This window comes from Papio anubis, chromosome 20 (genome assembly GCF_008728515.1).
Source record: "Papio anubis isolate 15944 chromosome 20, Panubis1.0, whole genome shotgun sequence".
NCBI lineage: Eukaryota > Metazoa > Chordata > Mammalia > Primates > Cercopithecidae > Papio > Papio anubis.
In genome coordinates this window covers 4,265,165-4,292,089 of record NC_044995.1, presented here as the reverse complement: position 1 = coordinate 4,292,089, position 26,925 = coordinate 4,265,165, and the positions used below count along the sequence as shown (strand labels likewise).

Sequence of the window (26,925 nt, the reverse complement as noted above, 5' to 3'; positions counted from 1 at the left end):
GAGCCATCCTGGATTTCTGACCAGGATGATACGTGAAATAATGCATTTGTGTTGTTTTACGTTTCCAAGTTTGTGCCCATTTGTTATGGCAGTAACAGCACAGGGGCCACGTAAACAGACAGGACTGGAGTGAAAGAGTTGGGGGCCAGGCACAGTGGCTCAAGCCTGTAATCCCAGCACTTTGAGAGGCCGAGGTGAAGGGATCACTTGAGGCCAGGAGTTCAAGACGAGCCTGAGCAACATAGGGAGATCCCTACGTTAAATAATACAACAATTAGCTGGGCATGGTAGCGCATGCCTGTGGTCCCAGCTACTGAGAGAGGTTGAGGTGGGAGGATCGCCTGAGCCTGGGAGGTCGAGGCTACAGTGAGCTGTGATTGTGCCACTGCAGTCAAGCAGGGGGACCCGGTTGCAAAAAAAAAAAAAAAAAAAAAAAGCTAAGAGTTGGGAGTGCATACAGGGCTGGAGGTGACAGGGTTGGGTGCTGAGTGGACAGATGGAGCTATAGAGCATAGACAATGCCTGAATGAGAAAATCAAGCCTGGTAGACTTAGGCAAGAGCTAGCACAGCCAGCTGTCATGCTCAGAGCTGGGACTGGGGGCCCTTGCCATGGTCTAGTTGGCAGGGGCTTGGGGATAAATGCCGAAAGGAGATGGTGGTGTTAGATGTAAGAAAGAAATTTATTTCCATATGGTGCTTGGGGCGGGGTCTGATGGGGGTACAGGCAGGTGCTCCCCGGTCCCCACCCCTACACCTGCCGCGAGGGCCTGAGGATGTACAGTAAGTGGGTCTTTCGGGGGGACAGCCTGGAGTGGGAGGAGCTCTCGGTCCCCTCTTCTAGGACATCCTCGTGGGTCCCCTTGCGGAGTCCATCCCGGATGGCCTGCAGGCGGTGTCGCTTCTCGCTGAGCCAGTGGCCGCCCTCCAGGGCATCCTGGTGGGACCTCCGCCGTGGCAGCTTAATGATCCAGAAGGCCACCCGGGGATGGAGTTCTGCATGGAAGCTGTCCACGGCCTTCTGGTTGGGTACCAGGGCCTCCTTCTCCTCCATCCTGGGTACCTGGGGAGGAAGAACAAGGAGACCCTCTCATACTCCAAATAGCACCCCAGGATGGTCAGTCCCCACTAACCTATTCAGCCCACTTTGCAGATGACAGGATGCTTTGTGGGTTCAAAAGCCCTGTTTGAGGTTTACAAAGCACTTGAGTTTACACTTAAGGATTACAAATACTCTGAGGTTTGTAGAATGCTTTGGGATTGGAAAATTTGTTTGAGGGCTTTCAAAAGGGAGGTAATGGAGTACTTCAGGGATTATAATGCCTGTTGGGATTATAGAGCACTTTAGGATTAAATCCTCTCTGAGGTTTAGAGGGTAGCAGTTTGAAATGTACAAAGCACTTTGGGACTAAAAGCTCTTGGGTTTACTGAAGACTCATGACCATAAATGCAATATGTGATCCTTCATTGATCATGAATCAAAAGCTTTCAAGGACAGCTTTGAGTCGAGGGAGAAAGTTTGAATATGGACTGAGTGTCTATTGGGTCCTTGCAATTCAAAGGGTGGGCTGCTGTTGTTAGGTATGCAAATTAATAGGTCCCACCCCACCCAGACCTGCTGAGTCAGTCTGCCTTTTAGTAAGATGAGGTCTGAGAAGCCCTGCAGGAGATTGTTAGGTGTTAAATTGTTTCCTTCTGGCCAGACACCGTGGCTGGTGGTTCATGCCTGTAATCCCAGCACTTTGCGAGGCTGAGGTGGGCAGATCACTTGAGGTCAGGAGTTTGAGACCATCCTGGCTAACATGACGAAATCCTATCTCTACTAAAAATATGAAAATGAGCAGGGTATGGTGGCACGCTCCTGTAATCCCAGCTACTCGGGAGGCTAAGGCAGGAGAATCACTTGAACCTGGCAAGGCAGGAGAATCACTTGAACCTGGGAGGCAAAGGCTGTAGTGAGTCAGGATCGTGCCATTGCACTCCAGCCTGGGCAACAGAGCAAGATCCAGAAACCATATTCTTTCCTCCCCAGATTCATATTTTGAAATCCTAACCTCTAATACATCAGAATGTGGCCTTATTTAGAACTAGGGTCATTGCAGATATAATTGGTGAAGATGAGGTCATTAGGTTGGGCCCTAATCCAACATGACTGGTGTTCTTTTTTTCTTTTTTTTTTTTTGAGATGGAGTCTCGCTCTGTAGCCCAGGCTGGAGTGCAGTGGCACGATCTCAGCTCACTGCAGCCTCCGCCTCCTGGGTTCAGGCAGTTCTCCCACCACAGCCTCCAGAATAGCTGGGATAACAGGGGCATGCCACCATGCCAGCTAATTTTTGCATTTTTAGTAGAGATGGGATTTCACCATGTTGGCCAGGTTGGTCTCGACCTCCTGACCTCAGGTAATCCGCCCGCCAAGCCTCCCAAAGTGCTGGGATTTCAGGTGTGAGCCATTGTGCCTGGCCTGTGACTGGTGTTGTTATGCTAAGGGAAAATTCGGACACAAATGCACACAGGGAGTACAGAAGATGGAGACAAAGGCAGAGATCAGGATGATGCTTTCATAACCAAAGAACACCAAAGGTGGCCAGCAAAGCACCAGATTGTCCCTCACAGCCTCAGAAGGAACCAGCCCTGCTGACATCTTGATCTTGAATATCCAGCGTCCAGAATAGTGAGACCATCAATTTCTGTTTGAGCCACCCAGTTTGTGGTACTTTGTTACAGTAGCCCTAGCAAAGTAATACCACAGTAACAGTTGGATAGGCCAGACATGGTGGCTTATGCCTGTAATCACAGCACTTTGGGAGGCTGAGGCGGGTGGATCACTTGAGGTCAGGAGTTTGACACCAGCCTGGGCAATATGTTGAAACCCCATCTCTACTAAAAATACAAAAATTAGCCAGGTTTGGTGGTGTGTGCCTGTAATCCCAACTATTCGGAGGCTGAGGTGGGAGAATCTCTTGAATTTGGGAGGTGGAGGTTGCAGTGACCTGAGATTGTACCACTGCACTCCAGTCTGGGTGACAGAGTGAGACTCCACCTCCAAACAAACAAATAAACACCCAAAACAGTTTGATAGCCACATTTTCTTGGGTGTGAACATGGTACTGCGGGGCAGGTGCGTTGGCTCACGCCTGTAATCCCAGCACTTTGGGATGCCGAGATGGGTGGATCATCTGAGGTTGAGAGTTTGAGAACAGCCTGGCCAACATGGCAAAACCCCGTCTCTACTAAAAATACAAAAATTAGCCAGGAGCAGTAGCACACACCTTTAATCCCAGGTACTCAGGAGGCTAAGGCAGGAGAATCGCTTGACCCCAGGAGATGGAGGTTGTGGTGAGCCGAGATTGTGCCTGGGTAACAGAGTGAAACTTGGTCTCAGAAAAAAAAAAAGAAAAAAACAAAATGGTAGTGTGGTCTTGTGGGAGAATGTATCAGTCTCAGGAGTGTCTGCTGAAGTATTAATGGGTGAAGTGTCATGATGTCAGCCGTTTACTGTCATATGATTCAGAAATAAAAAAAAAAATAAAAATAGATAAAATGTTAAGAAGCCACAATCTAGGCCGGGGGTTCTCAACCGAAGTTTGGAGAGATTTTTGGGTGTTACAACTGGTGCAGGTGAGGAGGCTACTTCTCTTTTTTTTTGGAGACAGAGCCTCGCACTGTCACCTGGCTGGAGTGTAATGGTACAATCTCGGCTTACTGCAACCTCGGCCTCCCCCGTTCAAGCAATTCTTCTGCCTCAGCCTCTCGAGTAGCTGGGATTACAGGCGCCTGCCACCACGCCCAGCTAACTTTTTGTATTTGTATTTTTTATTTTTTTGAGACAGCGTTTCACTCTTGTCGCCCAGACTGGAGTGCAATGGCACAATCCCCTCTCACTGCAACCTCTGCCTCCCAGGTTCAAGCATTTCTCCTACCTCAGCCTGCCAAGTAGCTGGGGTTAGAGTTGCCTGCTACCACGCCCTGCTAATTTTTTGTATTTTTGTAGAGACAGGGTTTCACCATGTTGGCCAGGCTGGTCTCGACTTCCTGACCTCAGGTGATCCACCTGCCTTGGCCTGCCAAAGTGCTAGGATTACAGGTGTGAGCCACCATACCCAGCCTATTTATTTACTTATTTTTTGAGACAGAGTTTCGCTCTTGTTGCCCAGGTTGGAGTGCAATGGTGCTATCTTCACTCACTGTGACCTCCACCTCCTGGGTTCAAATGATTCTCCTGCTTCATCCTTCCGAGTAGCTGGGATTACAGGCACGCGCCGCCATACCTGGCTAATTTTGTATTTTTAGTAGAGACAGGGTTTCTCCATGTTGGTCAGGCTCGTCTCAAACTCCTGCCCTTAGGTGATCTGCCCGCCTCGGCCTCCCAAAGTGCTGGAATTATAGGCATGAGCCACCGCTCCTGGCCATATTTGTATTTTTTTTTTTTTTTTTTTTTGAGATGGAGTCTCGCTTTGTCGCCCAGGCTGGAGTGCAGTAGCGCGATCTCGGTTCACTGCAAGCTCTGCCTCCCAGGTTCACGCCATTCTCCTGCCTCAGCCTCCTGAGTAGCTGGGACTACAGGTGCCCGCCACCAAGCCTGGCTAATTTCTTTTGTATTTTTAGTAGAGACGGAATTTCACTGTGTTAGCCAGGATGGTCTCAAACTCTTGACCTCATGATCTGCCTGCCTCAACCACCCAAACTGCTGGGATTACAGGTATGAGCCACCTCGCCTGGCCCCATATTTTGTATTTTTAGTAGAGATGGGGTTTCACTGTGTTAGCCAAGCTGGTCTTGAACTCCTGACCTAATGATCCCCCTGTCTCTGCCTCTCAAAGTGCTGGGACTACGGGTGTGAGCCACCGTGCCCAGCAGGAGGCAACTTCTCTCTAGTGGGTATAGAGCCCAGGGATATTACCAAACATCCAACAGTGCACAGGGCAGCTCCTACAACAAAGATTATCCAGCTTCACGTGCCAATGATGCCAACCTTGAGAAATTTTGGTTTATGGAAAAGAGACTATAGGGATATTTATTGTACTTTTTTTTTTTTTTAAAGACACATGCACATGTATGTTTATTGCAGCACTATGCACAATAGCAAAGACTTGGAACCAACCTAAATCTCCATCAGTGATAGACTGGATAAAGAAAATGTATACATATATACCATGGAATACTACTTGGCCACAGAAAAGAATGGGTTCATGTCCTTTGCAGGGATATGGATGAAACTGGGAAACCACCATTCTCAACAAACCTACTAATAAGAGTAGAAACCGCCGGGCGCGTGGCCTGCCTGTAATCCCAGCACCTTGGGAGGCCGAGATCGGCGCATCGCCAAGGTCAGGAGATCGAGACGCCATCCTGGCTAGCTTAATGGGCAAAACTCCTGCCTCTCGGCTTTAAAATACAAAAAATTAGCCGGGCGAGGCATGGGGCGCCTGGGTGGTCCCAGCTTACCCGAGGCTGAGGCAGGAGAATAGCTGGAACCCGGGAGGCGGAGCTTGCAGTGAGCTGGAGATCTGGCCACTGCACCCAGCCTGGCTACAGAGCTTGTGACCCGCCCCAGAAAAAAAAAAAAAAAAAAAAAAAAAAAAAAAAAAAAAAAAAAAAAAAAGAGTAGAAACTAAACACTGCATGTTCACACACAAGTGGGAAACTGAACAATAAGAACACATGACACAGGGAAGGAACATCACACACCAGGGCCTGTTGTGGGTGGGGGGCCAGGGGAGGGATAGCATCAGGAGAAACACCCAATGCAGGTGACAGGCTGATGGGTGCAGCAAAACACCATGGCACATGCACCTGTGCAACAAATCTGCACGTTCTGCACAGGCACCCTAGAACCTAAAGTATAATAATTAAAAAAAACCCATAAAAATACTATGTCTTAATATAACTTACTGTACCACGGATTTGTTAGAAACTAAGGTAAGTCATTAAGAAAATGATACAGGCCAGGCGTGGTGGCTCATGCCTGTAATCCCAGCACTCTGGGAGCCCAAGGCGGGTGGATCACAAGGTCAGGAGATCGAGACCATCCTGGCTAACACAGTGAAACCCCGTCTACTAAAAAAGACAAAAAAATTAGCCGGGTGTGGTGGTGGGCGCCTGAGTCCCAGCTACTTGGGAGGCTGAGGCAGGAGAATGGTGTGAACCCAGGAGGCAGAGCTTGCAGTGAGCTGAGATCACGCCACTGCACTCCAGCCTGGGCAACAGAGCGAGACTCCGTCTCAATAAAAAAAAAATTCTCTTGCCTGTAATCCCAGCACTTTGGGAGGCCAAGGTGGGCGGATCACCCAAGGTCAGGAGTTCAAGACCAGCCTGGCCAACATGGCAAAACATCTTCTCTACTAAAAATACAAAAAGCAAACAAACAAAAGACACATTAGCCGGATGTTGTAGTGCGTGCCTGTTATCCTTGCTCCTTGGGAGGTTGGGGCAGGAGAATTGCTTGAATCTGTGTTAGAATTAAAATGCTTATTTCTTGGTGTCGCAAGGAAAAATCAGCGTTCAGACAAAAAGTTTTCTCAGCAAGGCAATTTTACTTTCTGCAGAAAGGGTGCTGCCCATCAGCAATCCTGCCGCAAGAGCACAATGAACAAAGAAAGGCAGGAATATTTGTCCCTTATGTGTTGGGTCCTTACTGCTATGTCCTGTCTCCATTGGTTGGAGCTGGATCTCACAGTCTAAGCTAAACCCAATTGGCTAACAACTTAAAAAACTTTCTTAAATAAGTAAAGGCAATGGAGAACAAAGGAACAGAGGAAGTTGCTTGCGAAAAGACTTAGAGAAGTAATAACATTTCCTAATGAGGAAGGGGCATAAGCTGTGAGCCGGGACATGCTTGAGCATGTCGAGACCAAATATCTTGGTTAAAGTACAAGGTCACAGGCTGGGCGCAGTGGCTCACACCTGTAATCCCAGCACTGTGGGAGGCCGAGGCGGGCAGATCACGAGGTCAGGAGATCGAGACCATCCTGGCTAACAAGGTGAAACCCTGTCTCTACTAAAAATACAAAAAAAAAAAATTAGCCTGGCATGGTGGCGGATGCCTGTAGTCCCAGCTACTAGGGAGACTGAGGCAGAATGGTGTGAACCTGGGAGGCGGAGCTTGCAGTGAGCCAAGATGGCGCCACTGCACTCCAGCCTGGGGACAGAGCAAGACTCCATCTCAAAAAAAAAAAAAAAAAGTACAAGGACACAGAATGTACTTATTTCCTTATATCTAACAACTACATAAGATACAGTTTAAGAAAGCATTATTAACACAAAGCAAAGAGGATTAAAAAAAGTTAGTTTTAAAAAAAACTATTATCTCTAACACTTATGATTTATTATTTAATAAAAAAAAAAAACTTTACAGAGAAACTTTTTCCTTTCCACAACCTGGAAAGTGGAGGTTGCTGTGAGCCAAGATGGCACCACTACATTCCAGCCTGGGTGACACAGGGTGACTCGTTTCCAAAATAATAAAATATGTTTAAAAAAAAAAAAACTTGGCCGGGCGCGGTGGCTCAAGCCTGTAATCCCAGCACTTTGGGAGGCCGAGGCGGGCGGATCACGAGGTCAGGAGATCGAGACCATCCTGGCTAACATGGTGAAACCCCGTCTCTACTAAAAATACAAAAAACTAGCCGGGCGTGGTGGCGGGCGCCTGTAGTCCCAGCTACTCGGAGGCTGAGGCAGGAGAATGGCCTGAACCTGGGAGGCGGAGCTTGCAGTGAGCAGAGATCGCGCCACTGCACTCCAGCCTGGGTGACACAGCACGAGACTCCGTCTCAAAAAAAAAAAAAAAAAAAAAAAAAATACCCTGATTTTGCAAAGCACTTCATGATTACAATCACTTGTAGAAGTTTACCAAAGGTGGCTGGGCATGGTGGCTCACACTTGTAATCCCAGCACCTTGGGAGGCCGACGCAGTTGGATCACCTGAGGTCAGGAGTTTGAGACCAGCCTGGCCAACATGATGAAACCCTGTCTCTCTAAAAATAGAAAAATTAGGCGTGGTGGCAGGTGCCTGTAATCCCAGCTACACAGGAGGCTGAGGCAGGAGAATCGCTTGAACCCGGGAGGTGGAGGTTGTAGTGAGCCAAGATCGCACCATTGCACTCCAGCCTGGGGAACAAGAGTGAGACTTCAAGAAAAAAAGAAAAGTTTACCAAAGGCGAAATACACAAAGCATTTAGCATTCATAAAGCTCTTCAGTATTAAAAATGACATATTGGGCCAGGTGCAGTGACTCATGCCTGTAATCACAGAACTTTGGGAGGCTGAGGCAGGAAGATCACCTGAGGTCAGGAGTTCAAGACCAGCCTGGTCAACATGGTGAAACCCCGTCTACACTAAAAATACAAAAATTAGCCAGACGCGGTGGTGTGTACCTGTAGTCCCAGCTACTTGGGAGGCTAAGTCTGGAGAATCACTTGAACCTCAGTGGCAGAGGTTACAGTGAGCTGAGATTGTGCCATTGCACTCTAGCCTGGGTGACAGGGTGAAACTCCATCTCAAAAAAAAAAAAAAAAAAAATCACATTTTGGGCTGGGTGTGGTGGCTCATGCCTGTAATCCTAGCACTTTGGGAGGCAGAGGTGGGCGGATTGCCTGAGCTCAGGAGTTTGAGACCAGCCTGGGAAACATGGTGAAACCCCGTCTCTACTAAAAATACAAAAATTAGCTGGGTGTGGTGGTCTGTGCCTGTAGTCGCAGCTATTCAGGAGGCTGAGGTGCGAGGATCATTTTAATCTGGGAGGTGGAGGTTGCAGTGAGCTGAGATTGTGCCACTGCACTCCAGCATGGGTGACACAGCAAGACTCCATTCTCAAAAAACAAAACAAAACAACAAAAAACATTTTGGAGTTTATAACGGAGACGTTTACCAACCACTTTGGGACAGATTGAAAAATACTCTGAAGTTTGCAGAGCACTTACTTTGAGACAAAAACACACTTTGGGGTGTATGAGGGTGAAGCTTTCCAAGCACTTAGAATTAAAAACCCTTCTTGGTTTATAAGACATTTTGGTGCTCATAGAAACACTTTGATTGACTATTATGTAGTTAAAAAAAAAAAAAAAAGAAAACCACTTTGACACTCACAAAGCCCTCTACAGTCTACCAAACCCTTGGGGATGTATTCTGAGGTCGAAAAATCTCATTTCTGACAGTTGGATTGCCCAACTTGAGAGACGGCAAAACAGGCTCAGAAGGAGGAAGTTCCACACGGGGGAGTAGGAGGGTCAGTTCTTCTTGTCCTCCTAAACGACAGAAAATGTTAGGGCCTCGCCAGGCACGGTGGCTCATGCCTGTAATCCCAGCACTTTGGAAGGCCAAGGTGGGCAGATCACTTGAGGTCAGGAGTTCGAGACCAGCCTGACCAACGTGCAGAAACCCTATGTCTACTAAAAAAAAAATACTAAAAATTAGCCAGACGTGGTGGCGGGCGCCTGTAATTCCAGCTACTAGGGAGCTTGAGGCAGGAGAATTACTTGAACTCGGGAGGCGGAGGTTGCAGTGAGCTGAGATTGCGCCACTGCACTCCAGCCTGGGCAACAGAGTGAGACTCTGCTTTAAAAAAGAAAAAAAAAAAAGAAAATGTTTGGGCCTGACACTTTGACGGCGGGGCATGTCCTAACCTTCAAGTCACCCTTGAAGCTCCCCTCTGCTGGTTGGATGGATGCCACCATATTCTCGGAGATCAGCACCTCTCCTGTCTTGTTGTCGGTCATCTGTGAGGATCCAATGAGAGAGTGAGAGCAAACCTGCTTTTCTCCTCTGCCCTCCTTCCCTCCCAACAGATACTGCAGCACGAGGGATGGAGGGATGGAGGGATCCCATGGGGACTCCAGGAAGGGCTTCCCTGCATAGGCACCTTGTCGATCTGGAGGTGGCTGGAGAGGGTGTTGTTCCCCAGCTGGTGCTCCTGGTTCTCCTCTTTGTGGTAGTTCCTAGGGAGGCCCCGGAAGTCCATGGGGGCAGAGAAGAAACTGTCTATGCCCCGAAGCAGGTTACCCTGGGGCCGGAGGAGGGACTGGTGAGCTGCTGGACCTCACATCTCCCCAGTACAGCCCCTTCTGCAGCCCTGCTAGGATGCTCCCGAGTCCTGGCCCCAAGTCCCTCCCATCCCCTTTACTTTTTGCCCTCTGATACTTAGGGCCTAACCTCTGGCCTCCATCTCCCATCAATTCTGTCTCTATTCTCAGTCCCATTGCCTTACTATCCCTGTTCCTCTTCTGTCCCCATCCCCCTCTCCTCCTGTCTCTTTCCCCAGTCTCTTGTCTCTGTCCCATCTCCCTCTCTCTTTGCCTGTTACCTTTCCTCTCTTATTTATGCACGTATATCTTTCTTTATTTAGAGACAGGGTCTCCCTGTTATGTCATCCAGGCTAGAGTGCAGTGGTGCGATCATGGCTTACTGCAGCCTCGACCTCCTGGGCTCAAGGGATCCTTCTGCCTTAGCCTTCCAAGCAACTGGGATTACAGGCGCATGCACCTGCAACTATTTTTCATATTTTTTTGTAGAGATGAGGGTCTCACTATGTTGCCCAGACTGGTCTCCAACTACTGGGCTCAAATGATCCTCCTGCCTCAGCCTCCCAAAGTGCTGCGATTATAGCCTGGGCCCAGCCCCTTCCCTCTTCCTATCTCTTGGTCTCCCTGTTGCCCTCTCTCTCTGTCCCTTTGACTCTCATCCTGCCTGTCCCCCTGCCTGGCCCCGAACCATCTCCCACTCTGCGTCCCTGAACCTCTTCTCAGTACTTCTTTCCCCATCCCTCCGCTATCACTTACTTTCAGGAAAAGTCGGCTGAAGCCTTGGAGTAGGCTCTGGAGGCCTGTAAGACCCAAGGAGCTCTCTTGGGCATCAGCATCGTGGATAGGGGCTGCAGTGGAGGGGGTCACCAGGGCAGAGAGGAGCAGCAGCAGGACCAGCCGATGCCGCATTGTGGGGGCAGACGGGGAGGCTGTGGCAAGGGTCGGGGTCAGAGCCCCGCGCAGTGGCCACGCCCCCACCCAAGACGCCCCTCTCCAGCACCTTGCCCAGGCCGCCTCCCCAGTTCAGGCAACTCTCACACCGCGCTCATTTCCCCCACTGCTTCTTTCTTCTACTCCCACACCCTCCACCTTGCCAGGCCCCCTCTTCTCCCAGGTCCGGCTCTTCTGGGTTCTGTCTCATATACTTTTTTTTTTTGAGACCAAGACTCTGTCGTCCAGGCTGGAGTACAGTGGCACAATCACGGCTCACTGCAGCCTCGACCTCCCCGGGCTCAGGTGATTCTCCCATCTCAGCCCCCCGAAGTAGCTGGGACCACAGGCGCGCACAACCACGCCCGGCTAATTTTTGTATTTTTTGTAGAGACGGGGTTTCCACACATTGCCCAGGCTGGTCTCGAATTCCTTAAGTGATCCGACCACCTGGGCCTCCCAAAGTGTTGGGATTACAGGCGTAAGCCACAGCACCCGGCCTCATCCAATGGTCTTTTCCTCACTTTCGCCCACATTCACGACCAGATCTCAATCCTCACCTTCTCCCATACCCCGCCCCTTCTTCTGGGCTCCGTCTTTATGCTAGACCACAGCCCGGTCACCGGACTCCCGGATTCCGGCCGCCCACGGACTGTTAAACCCGAACAGTTATGGTCTCGAGCCCAGGTCTGGTCCAGAGCGTTGGTTGCGCTACGCGAGCCGTAGCCACGCCCCTATTGTCTGACCACGCTCCAAACTTGCCGGCCTTACCTAGGAGCCCCGGCCTCTATTCCATGACCACGCCCTTGGTGACAGAGCCACGCCCCATCCTTCGTTCACCACACCTCTTAAGCCAGAGCCGTGAGTTCATTCCCTGGCCACGCCCACGCCGCCAGACCACGCCCCTGTCAGTTGACCTCAGTCCTGGAGACCAAGTCCTGGAGGTGTTCTCTGCGGCCCTCGTTTCGGAGTCCCTCCCTATCTCAGATGGCCACGCCTCTTGGCTGAAAGCCACGCCTCTGCACTGGGCCACTCCCCTGCGTCCCAGATCTTGCCCTCAGCACCCCGAGTTCCAGTCCTAGGCTCCTCTTACTGGAGACACCGGAGTACGAGCAGCCCTTTTAATTCTCACTCTAATCGTGTATCTGTCTCGGAACCTTTTCTCCGTGTCCCTTCTGGTTTTCCCGCTCCAGTTCCACTAAAAAGTCGCGTTCTCTCCGGAAACCCTAAATCCAGCCGTATATTTCATCTGCCAAGGAACCCGGAATCAAACTTCCCTTTTCCATGAGGACCTCAGGTCCGGACTCCAGCCCCCTCTAGTCCCGTAATTTTGAACACCCAGCCCTTCACTCTTAAGAGACCGGGCCCTAAGTCATCTTCTCTCAGGCACCAAAGCGCTCTTCCCTGTCCTGGGACAGCCGCCAGCCGTCTCCAGTCCACTAGAGCCTGTAGATGAGGAATCTGCACCTACGTGGGCCTCCAATAAACTCCCGGTGGTCCTACCCTCAACTCTTAACTCTTCACAAGGAAACCATGTTGTCATAGGAATCAGTCAAAACTCATCCCCAGACCCCAATCCTCAAAACAACAACAACAATACACACACAAAAAAACCCTTAGGGCCGAACAGTAAAGATTCTTTGTATTCGTATCACTTCCACACCCCCAATACGCAAACACTAGAGGGTAGCCGGGATTCCAGGTGCCCAGCCCCGTCCCCTCTCAGACCTAGGAGCCCATATCTCCAGCCCCTTCCTCTCCCAGATCCAGGAGTCCCAGCACCCAGCCTCTCCTCCCTCAGACCAGGGGTTCCTGGCTCCTATCAGCCTTTTCCCTCTGACCTGGAGTCCGAACCCCCAAACCCCCTCCTTTCTCAAGCATCCAAATCCTGAGTTCCTACCAGCCCCGAGATAGGCTGATCTCTCCCAAAGCAAAAATCCTCCCCCAAACTGTCACCGTCGGATCCCCCTTCCCGCTGTCCGCCGGCCAGGCCCGCCCCCCCTCCGGTCCCTCCCACTTTTCCCAAACAAAGCTCCCGGCAACTTTCTCCCTCGCAGCGCCCCGCCCGCCCGCGGCTCCCCAGCCCCAGGCCGGGAGGTAGGAAGGCGCCGGCGGGAGTCGGGGATCCTGCTTTGGGGTGTGTGAGTTGGGGTGGGGAGTTGCTGGTTAGGAGGTGAGGCGTGCGTTTGCGGGACCGTCTCTGAATGGTTCGCAGTCTTCTTTTGCCCGGGGGCCCGAATTTGTGCCCGTGACCGAGCCTCAGTGAGGAGTGGGAACTCTGGCGGAGTTAGGGTGCCTGCGGCTGGGTCTGAGTTTGGGCGTGCGCGCAGTAGCGGGTGCGGGCCAAGGGCGCTGGCGGGGTGTGGGGCGTGCGAGTGTCTGCGGCGGTGTCACTTTGGAGTGAGAAGGACCCCGTGTGTAATCTGGGGGGCATTTGGTCCTTCTTACGGAGAAGGGAGGGCCTCTGGGGTGGCCGAGGTGAGGTTACCGGGCTTTCTGGATCTTAAGCCTTGCCTCTTTGGAGGTTTAGGGTCTGGGGCGGGAAATTAGGGGGACCTTTCTTACCCGGCTCCACCGTCCCTTTGTCTGGCCACATGGGGGAGGGCTGGGCTGGGATTTTGGCCTACGGGGGTCCTGAACGCCGCAGCGCCACTGGGCTTGGCCCAGGGTCTTTGTCTGCTAGGGTCCGCGGGAGGAGGGGAATAGGGGCCTGGACTCTGGGGTCCTGGGAAAGCTGTGGAGGATATGGAGCCTCCGGGGAGGCGGGATCTGACTGTATTGGAAAAAGTTTTCCCTGTTCCCGGCCTCCGGAAAGTCGCTGGGAACTTGAGTTGGATCAGAGCCCACGGCGCACGGGGGAGGGGAGGGGCGGGGCCCGGTGCCGGAGGGGAGTCGCCCTGGCCGGCAAGCCCCTCCCCTGATGGGGGTTGTGGGAAGCTGGGGGAGGGGACGCCTGGGCCCTTTGTTCTGGCTCTCCTGATGGCAGGGCGCCCCAGTCCCCCAGCCTGTGGTTCTGTGTGTCTCTCCTGGTCTCGGCCTCAGCTGCTGCCCTGAGTCTCTGTCCCTACCTTCTCTAGGTCTCCGTCTCCCTCTTTCTGGGTCTCTGTTGCCCTCTCTCTGGGGCTCTGGCCCCCTCTCTCTCTGAGTCTCTGTCCCTCTCTCTCTGGGTCTCTGTCTCCCTCTCTCTCTGTGTCCCTGGCCCCCTCTCTCTGGTCCTTGTCCCCCTCTCCCTGGTCTCTGTCCCCTTCTTTCTGGTCTCTGTCTCTCCCTCTCCCTGGGTCTCTGTCCCTCTCTCTGGGTCTCTGTCCCCCCCCCCCTCTGAGTCTCTGTTCCCGTCTCTCTAGACCTCCCCTCAGTCTTATTTGGCCCCTCTTCTTTTCTGGCAGCTGCTGCTCACATCCTAGCACCTGTTCTTGGGGTGGGACTGGGAAAGTTTCACCCACATCTTCCTTCCCCACCACTAGCTTTTGCCTCCTGTTTTCTTTAAAACCCATAATTCATACCCGAACCTTTAGCCCTCATGGCCCTCGGCATTACTCTGGGGTAATCACTCTGGGGTAATCATTGTGACTTCATCATAATTGAGTTCCTCTGGAAACTCTGAGAACACTCCCATCCTCAGCTTTCCCAGAAACCCAGCTCCTTCTCCTCCCTCAGACTCAGGAGCCCAGGCCCCAGCACCCCCTCCCTCAGACCCAGGAGTCCAGGCCCCAGATCCTCCTCCCTCAGACCCAGGAGTCCCCCCCAGCTCCTCCTCCCTCAGGCCCAGGAGTCCAGGTCCCCAGCCCTCTCCTCCCTCAGACCCAGGAGACCAGGCCCCTGGCCCCTCCTCCCTCAGACCCAGTGGTCCAGAGTCCCAGCCCTCTCAGCTTCAGGTCCCTTGAGGGTGGGGTTTGGGGGAAGCTTGCTGAGTTCTGTGTTCCTTCAGGCCCAGATGGGGGAACCCCGGGCTGGGGCTGCCCTGGACGATGGCAGCGGCTGGACGGGCAGTGAGGAAGGCAGTGAGGAGGGTACCGGCGGCAGTGAGGGGGCTGGGGGTGACGGGGGCCCGGATGCAGAGGGGGTGTGGAGCCCAGACATTGAGCAGAGCTTCCAGGAGGCCCTGGCCATCTATCCACCCTGCGGCCGCCGGAAAATTATTTTGTCCGATGAAGGCAAGATGTATGGTGAGTCTACTTCTGTCTTTTGCCCTGGCCCCCACTGATGAATAATGACAGTAACCAAGGTTTATGGAGCACTCAGAAGTAGGAGCTAGCATCACCATTTGCACAGATGAGGAAACTGAGGCACAGCTGGGTTAAGTGATTTGCTTATAGTTGCACAGAGCTGGGTCCAATGAGCTGAGATTTGAACCCAAGCAGTCTGGCTTCCATGTAGCTGAGGGGACCGGCAGCCCAGTTGCTGCAGACCTTTGGGGACTCTTGCTGCTTTCTTCTTTCCTGGTGTCCCTGCCGTGGGGAAGTTCTGCTGAAAGTCTAACTAACTCTGTTCCATCTTTGAATCTTCAGGTCGGAATGAACTGATCGCCCGCTACATCAAGCTGAGAACAGGGAAGACCCGAACTCGAAAACAGGTCTCGGAACGGACTTGTGGGCTTCTGTCTAGGATGGGCTGGTCTTCTCAGGGTCATCCTCATATGGGCAGGTTCAGGTTCAAGGAAGAAGCTGCTTCCTGTGTGTTCATCTGTCTTCTCGGCGTGTGTGTTAGTCCGTTTGTGTTGCTGTAAAGAATTACCCAAGGCTGGGTTATCTATTTATTTGTTTATTTTTTGAAATGGAGTCTAGCTCTGTTGCCCAGGCTGGAGTGCAGTGGCCCGATCTTGTCTCACTGCAACCTCTGCCTCCTGGGTTCAAGCAATTCTCCTGTCTCAGCCTCCTGAGTAGCAGGGATTACAGGCATGCACTACCATGCCCGGGTAATTTTGTATTTTTAGTAGAGATGGAGTTTCACCATGTTGTCCAGGCTGGTCTCGAACTTCTGACCTCAGGTGATCCACTCACCTCGGCCTCCCAAAGTGCTGGGATTGCTGGGATTACAGGCGTGAGCTACCGCACCTGGCAAGACTGGATAATTGATAAAGAAAAGAGCTTTAGGCTGGGCCAGGGGCTCATGCCTGTAATCCCAGCACTTTAGGTGAGTGGATCAGGAGGTCAGGATATCGAGACCATCCTGACCAACATGGTGAAACCCATCTCTACTAAAAATACAAAAATTAGCTGGGAGTGGCAATGTGTGCCTGTAATCCCAGCTACTCGGTAGGCTGAGGCAGGAGAATTGCTTGAACCCGAGAGGTGGAGGTTGCAGTGAGCCGAGATTGTGTCACTGCACTCCAGCCTGGCGACAGAGCGAGACTCTGCCTCAAAAAAAAAAAAAAAAAAAAAAGAAAGAAAGAAAGAAAGAAAAGGCTTTATTTTGGCTCACAGTTATGCAGGCTGTCCAGGAAGCATGGAGCTGGCATCTGCTCCTGGTGAGGCCTCAGGAAGCCTCCAGTCATGGAGGAAAGGGTAGTGGGAGCAGGCCTGGCACATGGAGAGTGGGAGCAAGAGAAGAAAGACAAAGGTCCCAGACTCTTTTTAAACACCCAGATCTTTTTGTTGTTTTTTTTCTTTGGAGATGGGGTCTCGCTCTGTCGCCCAGGCTAGAGTGCAGTGGCACGATCTCGGCTCACTGCAACCTCCCCTTCCCGAGATCAAGCGAATCTCCTGCCTCAGCCTCCTGAATAGCTGGGATTACAGGCCCGCGCCCCCATGCCCAGCTAATTTTTGTATTTTTAGTAGAGATGGGGTTTCACCATGTTGGTCAGACTGGTTTCGAACTCCTGACCTCAGGTGATCCACCTGCCTTGGCCTCCCAAAGTGCTGGGATTACAGTGGTGGGCCACTGCGCCTGGCCAGTTTTTGTTGTTTTTGAGACAAAGGTCTCACTGTCTCCCAAGCTGGAGTACAGTTCCATGATCTCAGCTCACTGCAGCCTCCGCCTTCTGGGTTCAAGTGATTCTCCTGCCTCAGCCTCCCAAGTATCTGGGATTACAAGCACGCGCCTCCACATCTGGCAAATTTTTATTTTTTTTTGTTTTTGTTTGAGAGAGAGTTTTGCTCTTGTCGCCCAGGCTGGAGTGCAGTGGCGAGATCTTGGCTCACTGCAAGCTTCACCTCCTGGGTTCAAGCGATTCTCTTGCTTTAGCCTCCCAAGTACCTGGGATTACAGGCGTACCTCACCACGCCTGGCTAATTTTTTGTATGTTTAGTTAGTAGAGGTAGGGTATTGCCATGTTGGGCAGGCTGGTCTTGAACTCCTGACCTCAGGTGATCCGCCTGCCTTGGCCTCTCAAAGTGCTGGGATTACAGGCGTGAGCCACTGTGCCTGGCCCTAATTTTTGTGTTTTTAGCAGAGACAAGGTTTCACCATGTTGGCCAGGCTGGTCTTGAACTCCTGACGTCCAGTAATCCGCCCATCTAGGCCTCCCAAAATGTTGTGATTACAGGTGTGAGCCACTACGCCTGGCCTAAACAACCAGATCTTGCATGAACTGAGTGAGAAGTCACTCATTATCAAGGAGATGGTGCAAAGCTATTCATGAGGCGTTCGCCTCCATGATCCAATACCTCCCACCAGGCCTCACCTCCAACACTGGAGATGGCACTTCAACATGAGATCTGGAAGGGACAAATGTCTGAACTGTATCAGCACATCTGTTCATGTGCTCTCGCTGTGCCTATTTGGGGATGGTTGTGTTAGACCCAGGGGAGCCACAGACAGCATGATGGAGGGGAAGGAGGCCTGGATGGGATGGGTCCCGGGAGGATCCGTGGTATTTGAGAGCTTCTTTATGGACATTTGTGTTTGGATGCTCCTGAGACGGCTCTCATCTTCAGTGTGTTTGTCACCTTTCATGTTCCAGCAGCTCAGTGAGGCACCTGGAGGGAGAGAAGGGGTAGTGAACACAGGGGCGGTGGCTGTGGCCTGAATCTGCTTCTCCATTGATCCTTCCAGGTTTCTAGTCACATCCAGGTTTTGGCCCGAAGGAAATCGAGGGAAATCCAGTCCAAGTTGAAGGTAGGGACCAAAGCAGACATCTTGAGAGGGGGACAGAGACTGGGGGTGGGGGACCAAGACCCAGAAAGAGAGGGACAGAGATTGGGGGTGGGAGACAGAGACTTAGAGGGGGAGGACCGAGAGCCAGAGAGAAAGGGACAGAGACCCAGGGAGAGGGGGACAGAGACTTGGGGGAGGGGACCGAGACCCAGAGAAAGAGGGACAGAAACCCAGAGACAGAGGGGGATAGAGACCTCAGGTGAGGGACCTCTGTGGACAGGGCGGGGGGTACAGTCATCCAGGTGGGGAGTCAGTGGCCCATAAAGGGAGATGCCTAGGGATGGTGGTGTGGTTGCTGAGACCCTGGGCAGGGAGCGATAGCATGGAGAGGGCTGAAGGTTTTTGCTCAGGGCAGTGGGAAGGATGAGCCATCAGTCCCCTCCCTTGACCACTGTTCCTGTCCCCCTCGCTTCCCTCTGCTCCTGTTCCTCCTTTCCCTCTTCCTGGTGGTCTCATTTCTTCCCCAGTCTTGTGCTGTGAAAGCCTCCTCTTCATCTCCGCTGGTTGGTTTTCCTATTTCCTGGCCTTCGTGTGATCTGCCTACTCTTTGTGCCCAGAAATCTTCATTCCCTGGTGGAGATTGCTCATTCATTTCCTTTTCCTCATCCTTTGGATTTCCTGGTTCCTCTTGGCCAGAGACCCTCATTTTCTCCTCCTTCTGGGTGTGCGGGGTTTTTCTGTCTCTTTTTCTGGACTTGGGGACAGTCGCTTCCTGTTTTTGTTTTTTTTTTTTGTATCCGGCAACTTTCCCTTTCTTTCTCTCTAGGTCTGAAACCCTTCCCTTCCGGCCTGTTCTCGACCTTCTCTGTTCCCTGTCTGTTCTGTCTGGATTAGGAAACATTCACCTCGTCTTCCCGCTGGCTCTGAAATTCTCATTTCCTGTCTCCTGGACATCTGGGAACCTTCTGGCTTTCCTTGTTCTAGAAACCCCCATCACTGTCTTTCTGGGCAGGGAGCCCCTTTTCCCCTCCAGGGCTGGCCACTTCCACTTCCTGTTCTGCATCCATCCCTTGGCACTGCTCAGCTCAGGGTGGCGGGGTTGTGCGGGCGGGTAGGGCAGGGAGGTGGGGGAGTCCGGGCCGCACTTCCTAAGTCATGTTTTCTTTCCTCCTTTGGCACCCTCCCCCACCCCCCCGGGCAGGCCCTGAATGTGGTAAGTCCCCTTGCCCATCCTCCCACCCACGCTCACTCCAGACTAGTGCCCCGTCCCTGAGGAGAGGCAGAGGGCTGTGGTGAGAGGTTCAACCCTCCTCCAACCCAACCCTTTGCCGTTTTATTTTCCATTTTTTCTTTTTCTTGGAGACAGGGTCTTGCTCTGTCGCCCAAGCTGGAATGCAGGAGTGCGATCTCCACTCACTGCAACCTCTGCCTCCTGGGTTCCAGTGATTCTTGTGCCCCAGCTTCCCTAGAAGCTAGGATTATGGGTGTGCGCCACCACACCTGGCTAATTTTTGTATTTTTAGTAGAGACAGGGTTTCACCATGTTGGCCAGCCTGATACTGAACTCCTGACCTCAAGTGATCTGTCCGCCTCAGGCTACCAGAGTGCTGGGATTACAGGCGTGTGCCACCACGCCCGGCCACCAACCCTTTGCCTTGACTCCCCACCTCTGTACCTCCCCATCTTTGCCCCACCCTGGCACCACCCCCCTCTTGCCATGTTGACTGGGATGCTGCTCTCACATGAACTTCCGCCTCCTCCTCTAGGACCAGGTTTCCAAAGACAAGGCTTTCCAGACAATGGCGACCATGTCCTCTGCCCAGCTCATCTCCGCGCCTTCCCTGCAGGCCAAACTGGGTCCCACCGGTCCTCAGGTGGTCCAGGTTGGGGATTGTCTGACTTAGGGGCAAAGGGGGATGGATGGGGCTGCAACTGTCCACAGGGGACTGACCAGCCATTTTTCTTTGTGTCCTATCCAGGCCTCTGAGCTTTTCCAGTTTTGGTCTGGGGGATCTGGGCCCCCCTGGAATGTTCCAGAGTGAGTACTATGTGTCCTGGCTCAGCACCTGCCCCCCACCCTCACACCCCCACAGAGACCTTTCTCACTCCACCTTCTAGCTCCCATCTCCCCTCTTTTATTTATTTATTTATTTATTGACACGGAGTCTTGCTCTGTCGCCCAGGCTGGAGTACAGTGGTATAATCTCGGCTCACTGCAACCTCCGCCTCCTGGGTTCAAGCAGTTCTTCTGCCTCAGCCTCCTGAGTAGCTGGGACTACAGGTGCCTGCCTCCATGCACGGCTAATTTTTGTATTTTTAGTAGAGATGGGGTTTCACCATGTTGGCCAGGCTGGTCTTGAACTCCTGACCTCGTGATCCACCTGCCTCAGCCTCCTAAAGTGCTGGGATTACAGGCGTGAGCCACCGTGCCCAGCCTCTATTAGGTGGTTCTTGGACCTGAGGGTAGAACAGAGGTTATAATTAATCTTCTCTTAGATTCAGAAGGAAGAAAATGTTTCCCAGAGGTAAGTGGGAGTGTCCTTTTCAGTTCTGAGAGAGCCTTGAGGTGACAGGATATGTTTCTAGCCTATAAGAATAGAAATGGGGCCGGGCACGGTGGCTCAAGCCTGTAAACCCAGCACTTTGGGAGGCCGAGATGGGCGGATCACGAGGTCAGGAGATCGAGACCATCCTGGCTAACACAGTGAAACCCCGTCTCTACTAAAAAAATACAAAAAACTAGCTGGGCGAGGTGGCAGGCGCCTGTAGTCCCAGCTACTCGGGAGGCTGAGGCAGGAGAATGGCGTGAACCTGGGAGGCGGAGCTTGCAGTGAGCTGAGATCCGGCCACTGCACTCCAGCCTGGGCGATAGAGTGAGACTCCGTCTCAAAAAAAAAAAAAAAAGAATAGAAATGGGCCCCAGAAGATGATGAGAAGTGCTTTTTTTTTTTTTTCTTTTTTATACAGGATATTCCTCTGTTGCCCAGGCTGGGGTGTGGTGGCACAATCATGACTCACTGCAGCCTCAGCCTCCTAGGTTCAAGCAATCCTCCTGCCTCAGCCTTCTGACTAGCTGAGACTACAGGTGTGTGCCACCACGCCTGGCTAATTCGTTGATTTTTTGTAGAGACGGTGGTCTTGCTGTGTTGCCCAGGCTGGTCTCGAACTCCTGGGCTCAAGTGATCCCACTCCCTGGACCTCCCAAAGTGCTGGGATTACAGGCGTGAGCCACCGTGGCGGGCTGGGGGTGCATTTTTCAGCCCAGAGAAGAACCGATGGATCCAGGCTAGGCATTGATTGGCTAGTGTGGCTGCAGGACGGTGAGGCAGGAGTGTTGACAGTATTGCCAGAGAAAGAGTGCAGTGAGGGCCGGGTGCAGTGGCTCACGCCTGTAATCCCAGCACTTTGGGAGGCTGAGGCGGGTGGATCACGAGGTCAGGAGATCGAGACCATTCTGGCCAACATGGTGAAACCCCATCTCTACTGAAAACACCAAAAAAAAAAACCACACAAAAAAATTAGCTGGGTGTGGTGGCAGGCACCTGTAGTCCCAGCTACTCAAGAGGGTGAGGCAGGAGAATCGCTTGAACCTGGGAGGCGGAGGTTGCAGTGAGCCGAGATTGTGCCACTGCACTCCAGGCTGGGCAACAGAGCAAGACTCCATCTCAAAAAATAAGTAAATAAATAAATAAAGAGTGCAATGACAGGCTGTGGGATCTAGACTGGAAGAGAAGGAAGGTCACTAGGGAACCACTGCTGAATGGGGACATGGGAAGCATCAGATAAAGTACCTGGGGGCCGAGGGTTTTGCAGGGGAGGGTGCTGAGCTGGAGGGTGGGGGATTGGGCAGGCACTGCACTGACGCTGGGGTTTCCACTTTTATGGAGCTGTTAGTCAAATGGGGGAAATGAGTGTTAATCAAATAATCACCTGCATAAACAGAAAATTGAAGAATGTGTGAGGTGCTGTGAAGAACCACAGCAGGTTCTGGGGTGGAGGAGAAAGTTCTAGGGGTTTCTCTGAGAAGATAACATTGAAGCCTGGGTAGGACTTAGTCAGGTGAAGAATGGGAGTGGGAGGCCCGGCACGGTGACCCACGTCTGTAATCCCAGCACTTTGGGAGGCCAAGGAGGGCGGATCATTTGAGGTCAGGAGTTCGAGACCAGCTTGGCCAACATGGTAAAACCCCATCTGTACTAAAAATGCAAAACATAGCCGGGCATGGTGATGCACTCCTGTAGTCCCAGCTACTCTGGAGGCTGAGGCAGGAGAATCACTTGAACCTGGGAGGCAGAGGTTGCAGTGAGCTGAGATCGTGCCACTGCACTCCAGCCTGGGCAACAGAGTGAGACTATCTCAAAGGAAAAAAAAAAAAAAAAGAATGGGAGTGGGAATATATTAGGCAGAGGCAATAGCACATGACAGGGTCCCGAGGTAGGAGATCTTGCTGGGTTCCAGGAATCTAGAGGAGGCCAGTCCAGTATTTGTTGAGTGCCTACTAAGTGCCTGATACTGTGCTTGGTTTGGGGGCACAGCAGTAAGACAGGTGAAATCCCTGCCTTCACGGAGCTTCATTTAGGGCTGGGAAGAGACTGACAATAAACATATAAACAGAGGATTAGTAAGAAAAGGAGGCCGGGCGCGGTGGCTCATGCCTGTAATCCAGCACTTTGGGAGGCTGAGGCGGGTGGATCACTTGAGGTCAGGAGTTCGAGACCAGCCTGACCAACATAGTGAAACCCCGTCTCCACTAAAAAAATACAAAATTAGCTGGGTGTGGTGGCACAGCCTGTAATCTCAGCTACTTGGGAGGCTGAGGCAGGAGAATCGCCTGAATGCAGGAGGCGGAGGTTGTGGTGAACCGAGATCACATCATTGTACTCCAGCCTGGGCAACAAGAACAAAACTCTGTCTCAAACAAAAAAAAAAGGAAAGAAAAGAAAAGGAATAAATATGAAAAATTGAGCAGAGGCCGGGCGCAGTGGTCGCTCAAGCCTGTAATCCCAGCACTTTGGGAGGCCGAGACAGGTGGATCACGAGGTCAGGAGATTGAGACCATCCTGGCTAACACGGTGAAACCCCGTCTCTACTAAAAAATACAAAAAAAACTAGCCGGGCAAGGTGGCAGGCGCTTGTAGTCCCAGCTACTCGGGAGGCTGAGGCAGGAGAATGGTGTAAACCCAGGAGGCGGAGCGTGCAGTGAGCTGAGATCCGGCCATTGCACTCCAGCCTGGGCGACAGAGCGAGACTCAGTCTCAAAAAAAAAGAAAAATAGAGCAGAGTGTATTAGGTCTATTTTAGACAAGGGACAGAAAAGGCCTATCTGAAGAGGTGGCTTTGATGATTAGAGATTATGTCAATGGGCAGAGTATTGAAGTTTAGATTTTAGAATTGGGATGACAAGGTCTAGGGCAGAACCCATGGGAGTCAGGGTCTGGAGGTCCCTGGAGTTTGTCATCTGATCTTGGTCTTTTGACCCTTGACATCTTTTCTGACCTTTGACCCCCATATCCTATCTCCCTGACCTCTGACTTATTTTTTGAGGCAGAGTCTCACTCTGTGACCCAGGCTGGAGAGTGCAGTAGTGAGATATTGGCTCACTAACCTCCGCCTCCTAGAGTAGAATCAAGTGATTCTCCTGCCTCAGCCTCCTGAGTAGCTGGGATTACTACCACCACACCTGGCTAATTTTTGTGTTTTTAGTAGAGACGGGGTTTCGCCATGTTGACCAGGCTGGTCTCAAACTCCTGACCTCAGGTGATCTGCCCACCTCAGCCTCCCATGACCTCTGACTTTTCTTCTCTTTCTTCCATCTTCCCTTTCTTCTCCTTCCTCCTCCTCCTTCTTCTCTTCTTCCTTTTCCTTCTCTCTTTCTTTCCCTCCCTCCCTCTCTCTTTCTTCCTTTCTTTCCCTCCTCCTCCTCCTTCTTTCTTCCTCCTCCTTTCTTTCTTCTCCTCTTTCTCCCCCTCCTCCTCCTCCCTCCCCCTCCCCATTTCTCTCTCCTTCTCCCTCTCCTTCCTTCTTTTTCTTTATAAAATAGAGATGGGAGGCCGGGCACAGTGGCTCACGCCTATAATGCCAGCACTTTGGGAGACTGAGATGGGTGGATCATCTGAGGTCGGGAGTTCAAGACCAGCCTGACCAACATGGAGAAACCCTGTCTCTACTAAAAATACAAAATTAGCCAGGCGTGGTGGTGCATGCCTGTAATCCCAGCTACTCGGGAGGCTGAGGCAGGAGAATAGCTTGAACCCAGGAGGTGGAAGTTGTGGTGAGCCGAGATCACACCATTGCACTCCAGCCTGGGCAACAACAGCGAAACTCCATCTTAAAAAAAAAAAAAAATCAGAGAGGGGGTCTTGCTGTGTTGCCCAGGCTGGTCTCAAACTCCTGGGCTCAAGCGATCCTCCTGCCTTGGCCTCCCAAAGTGCTGGGAATACAGTGCGCCTGGTCTGACCTCTGACATCTAAGTCTCTTCACCACTATCTCTAGGGCTACTAGGGCTGTGACTGATACTATAGCCACTAGCCCATGCAGCTATTTAAATTAAAATTAAATAAAATTAAAGATTCTGTTTCTCAGGTACATGAGCCACACTAGTGCTCAGTGGCCACGAGGTGTGTGGTCAGTAGCCACATGTGGGCACTGGGTACCGTATTGGATGGCGCAGATTTCCATCGAATAGAACATTTCCATCACTGGAAAGTTCTATTGGCCAGTGCTGCCTCCCCACCCCGACTTTGGCCTCATGTCCCATCTCCTGACTGTTGGTGATTTTCTTCCCACCCTCCCAACCCCTCAGCCTCTTCTTCCTCCAAATTCCTCGTCTTCTGTGTCTTCTCCCCACCTTCCAAGGCTTGGTTTCTCTTCTCTCCTCTTTCTTTATTTTTTTTTGACATGGAGTCCTGCTCTGTCACCCAGGAGTATAATGGCGCTATCTCGGCTCACTGCAATCCCTGCCTCCTGGGTTCAAGCAATTCTCCTGGCCCAGCCCCCTAAGTAGCTGGGATTACAGGTGTTGGCCACCACACCCGGCTAATTTTTGTATTTTTAGTAGAGATGGGGTTTCACCGTGTTGGCCAGGCTGGTCTCGAACTCCTGACCTCAAGTGATCTGCCCGCTTCAACCTCCTGAAGCGCTGGGATTACAGGTGTGAGCCACCACGTCCGGCCAGTTTCTCTTCTCTTTCTGACATTTTGTGAGAGATACCAAAATGTCATCATCAAGAGCCTGAGATACCGGGCTGAGACTGACCTGGGTTCAAGTCCCAGCTCTGCTGCATCTCAGTTGTGTGACTTTGGGCAGATCAGTTGACCCCTCGATACCTGTTTCCTCATTTGTGTGATGAATAGAGCAGTCATTCTACCTACCTCACGCACTGTGAGGCTTCAATGAGATTGTGCACAAAATGCACAGGGTCTGGCTTGTTGTGGCCTCTCAGTAAACATTTGCTGGTGACATTAGCATCTTTCTACCTGGCTAACCCCTGGCTTCCTTTTTCCCTTAGTGTGAAGCCATTCTCACAGACACCGTTCTCCTTGTCACTGACTCCCCCATCTACTGACCTCCCAGGTAAGAGCCTGCGCTCCACCCTCCCTCGTCTCCCCTCTCTCTCTTCGACCCCTGCTGCCTTTCCTTCAACCTTCCATCAATTGAGGGATACATTGTGTTTTTTTTTTTTTTTTGAGATAAAGTCTCGCTCTGTCGCCAAGCTGAGTGCAATGGCTCGATCTCAGCTCACTGCAACCTCCGCCTTGTGGGTTCAAGCAACTCTCCTACCTCAGCCTCCTGAGTGGCTGGAATTACAGGCGCCCACCACCACGCCCGGCTAATTTTTGTAGTTTTAGTAGAGATCAGGTTTCACTGTGTTGGCCAGGATGGTCTCAATCTCTTGATGTCACGATCCACCAGCCTCAGCCTTCCAAAGTGCTGGGATTACAGGCATGAGCCACTGCCCCAGGCCAATTGGAGGATACATTCTTACTGAAGCCCAGCTTTGAGGCAGGGTGTGTGTGTTGGAGGCCGGGGAGCAGGGAGGGGCTGGAGAGCTGAGTGGTGGAACTGGTGATGGTTAGGAGATTTTGGTCTTTGTAGCCACACACACTGGGTTTGTGTTCTGCCACTTACTAGCTTATGAGACACTGGGGAGGTGTGTTAGTCAAGATTCCTTCAGCTGCAAGTAACAGAAATCCAAATCAAGCCAGCTGAAGCCACATTTTAAAAAAGAGGCCAGTGCAGTGGCTCATGCCTGTAATCCCAGCACTTTGGGAGGCCAAGGCAGGTGGATCACCTGAGGTCAGGAGTTTGAGACCAGCCTGGCCAACATGGTGAAACCCCCACCTCTACTAAAAAATACAAAAATTAGCCAGGTGTGGTGGCATGCGCCTGTAATCCCAGCTACTCGGTAGGCTGAGGCAGGAGAATCACTTGAACCCGGGAGGTGGAGGTTGCAGTGAGCCGAGATGGCACCATTGCACTCCAGACTGGGCAACAAAGCAAGACTCTGTCTCAAAAAATAAAAAAATAAAAATATAAAATATAATAAGAAAAATTTATTGATTTATTGGTTCCAGTAACTGATAGTTCAGAATTATGGCTTCAGGCATGGCTGGATCCAGAGGCTCAAGTGATGGCGTCAGGCATTACTTTGATCTGCTTTCCACTGTGGTGGCTTCATTCCCAGGCAGGCTCAGCTACTTGGCAGCAAAGATGGCTTCTGGAAGTCCATGCTGATATGGCCCTGAGAACTCACATCAGTGAAAGAGGGAGTCCCTTAGTTTCCATAGATTTATCAATTAGGAATACTTTTGGCTGCAAGTAACAGAAGACCCAAATTAAAAGTGCCTTAAATAGTAAAAGCATTCATGTTATGAATCCATACCACAAAAAGCCTGGAGGTGGGCTGTTGCCGTGTGGGCTTAGCAATATGAGGTTCCTCTCACGTCT

At 51.7% G+C, this 26,925-nt stretch overlaps 2 protein-coding genes across 3 annotated transcripts in view; one reads left to right on the top strand and one right to left on the bottom strand.

Moving 5' to 3' along the window:
- Positions 1–662: 662 nt before the first annotated feature.
- Positions 663–14,495, bottom strand: DKKL1 (dickkopf like acrosomal protein 1). Of its 2 annotated transcripts, none has more exons than XM_009194943.1 (5): positions 14,448–14,495; positions 10,771–10,943; positions 9,855–9,995; positions 9,619–9,711; positions 663–1,061 (listed from the first exon to the last, which is right to left on the bottom strand). In XM_009194943.1, the coding sequence occupies exons 1-5, from the start codon at positions 14,476–14,478 to the stop codon at positions 750–752; spliced, it is 750 nt and encodes a 249-aa protein (XP_009193207.1). In that variant the 5' UTR covers positions 14,479–14,495; the 3' UTR covers positions 663–749. The 2 variants fall into 2 exon arrangements, with proteins under 2 accessions (XP_009193207.1, XP_003915935.1); XM_003915886.5 differs by lacking the exon at positions 14,448–14,495 and adding an exon at positions 11,505–12,220.
- The window catches only part of TEAD2 (TEA domain transcription factor 2), a 23,125-nt gene continuing 9,212 nt past the window's right edge, over positions 13,013–26,925 (top strand). The window contains 8 exon segments of the mRNA XM_009194944.4: positions 13,013–13,041; positions 14,873–15,110; positions 15,453–15,517; positions 17,938–18,000; positions 19,181–19,192; positions 19,746–19,862; positions 19,959–20,017; positions 25,487–25,551. Coding sequence (XP_009193208.1) covers positions 14,879–15,110; positions 15,453–15,517; positions 17,938–18,000; positions 19,181–19,192; positions 19,746–19,862; positions 19,959–20,017; positions 25,487–25,551 — 613 coding nt within the window. The 5' untranslated portion in view covers positions 13,013–13,041; positions 14,873–14,878.

What these genes read in the sequence shown, in the direction of transcription:
- DKKL1 (XM_009194943.1), bottom strand. Translation starts at nt 14,478, where the DNA reads ATGCCGAGGGCCATGAGGGCTAAAGGTTCGG. An exon ending in CATGAGGGCTAAAGGTTCGG is followed by an intron (nt 10,944 to 14,447) that starts GTATGAATTATG and finishes CCCTTGCCACAG; the next exon opens with CCTCCCCGTCTGCCCCCACA. An exon ending in GCCACCTCCAGATCGACAAG is followed by an intron (nt 9,712 to 9,854) that starts GTGCCTATGCAG and finishes GGATCCTCACAG; the next exon opens with ATGACCGACAACAAGACAGG.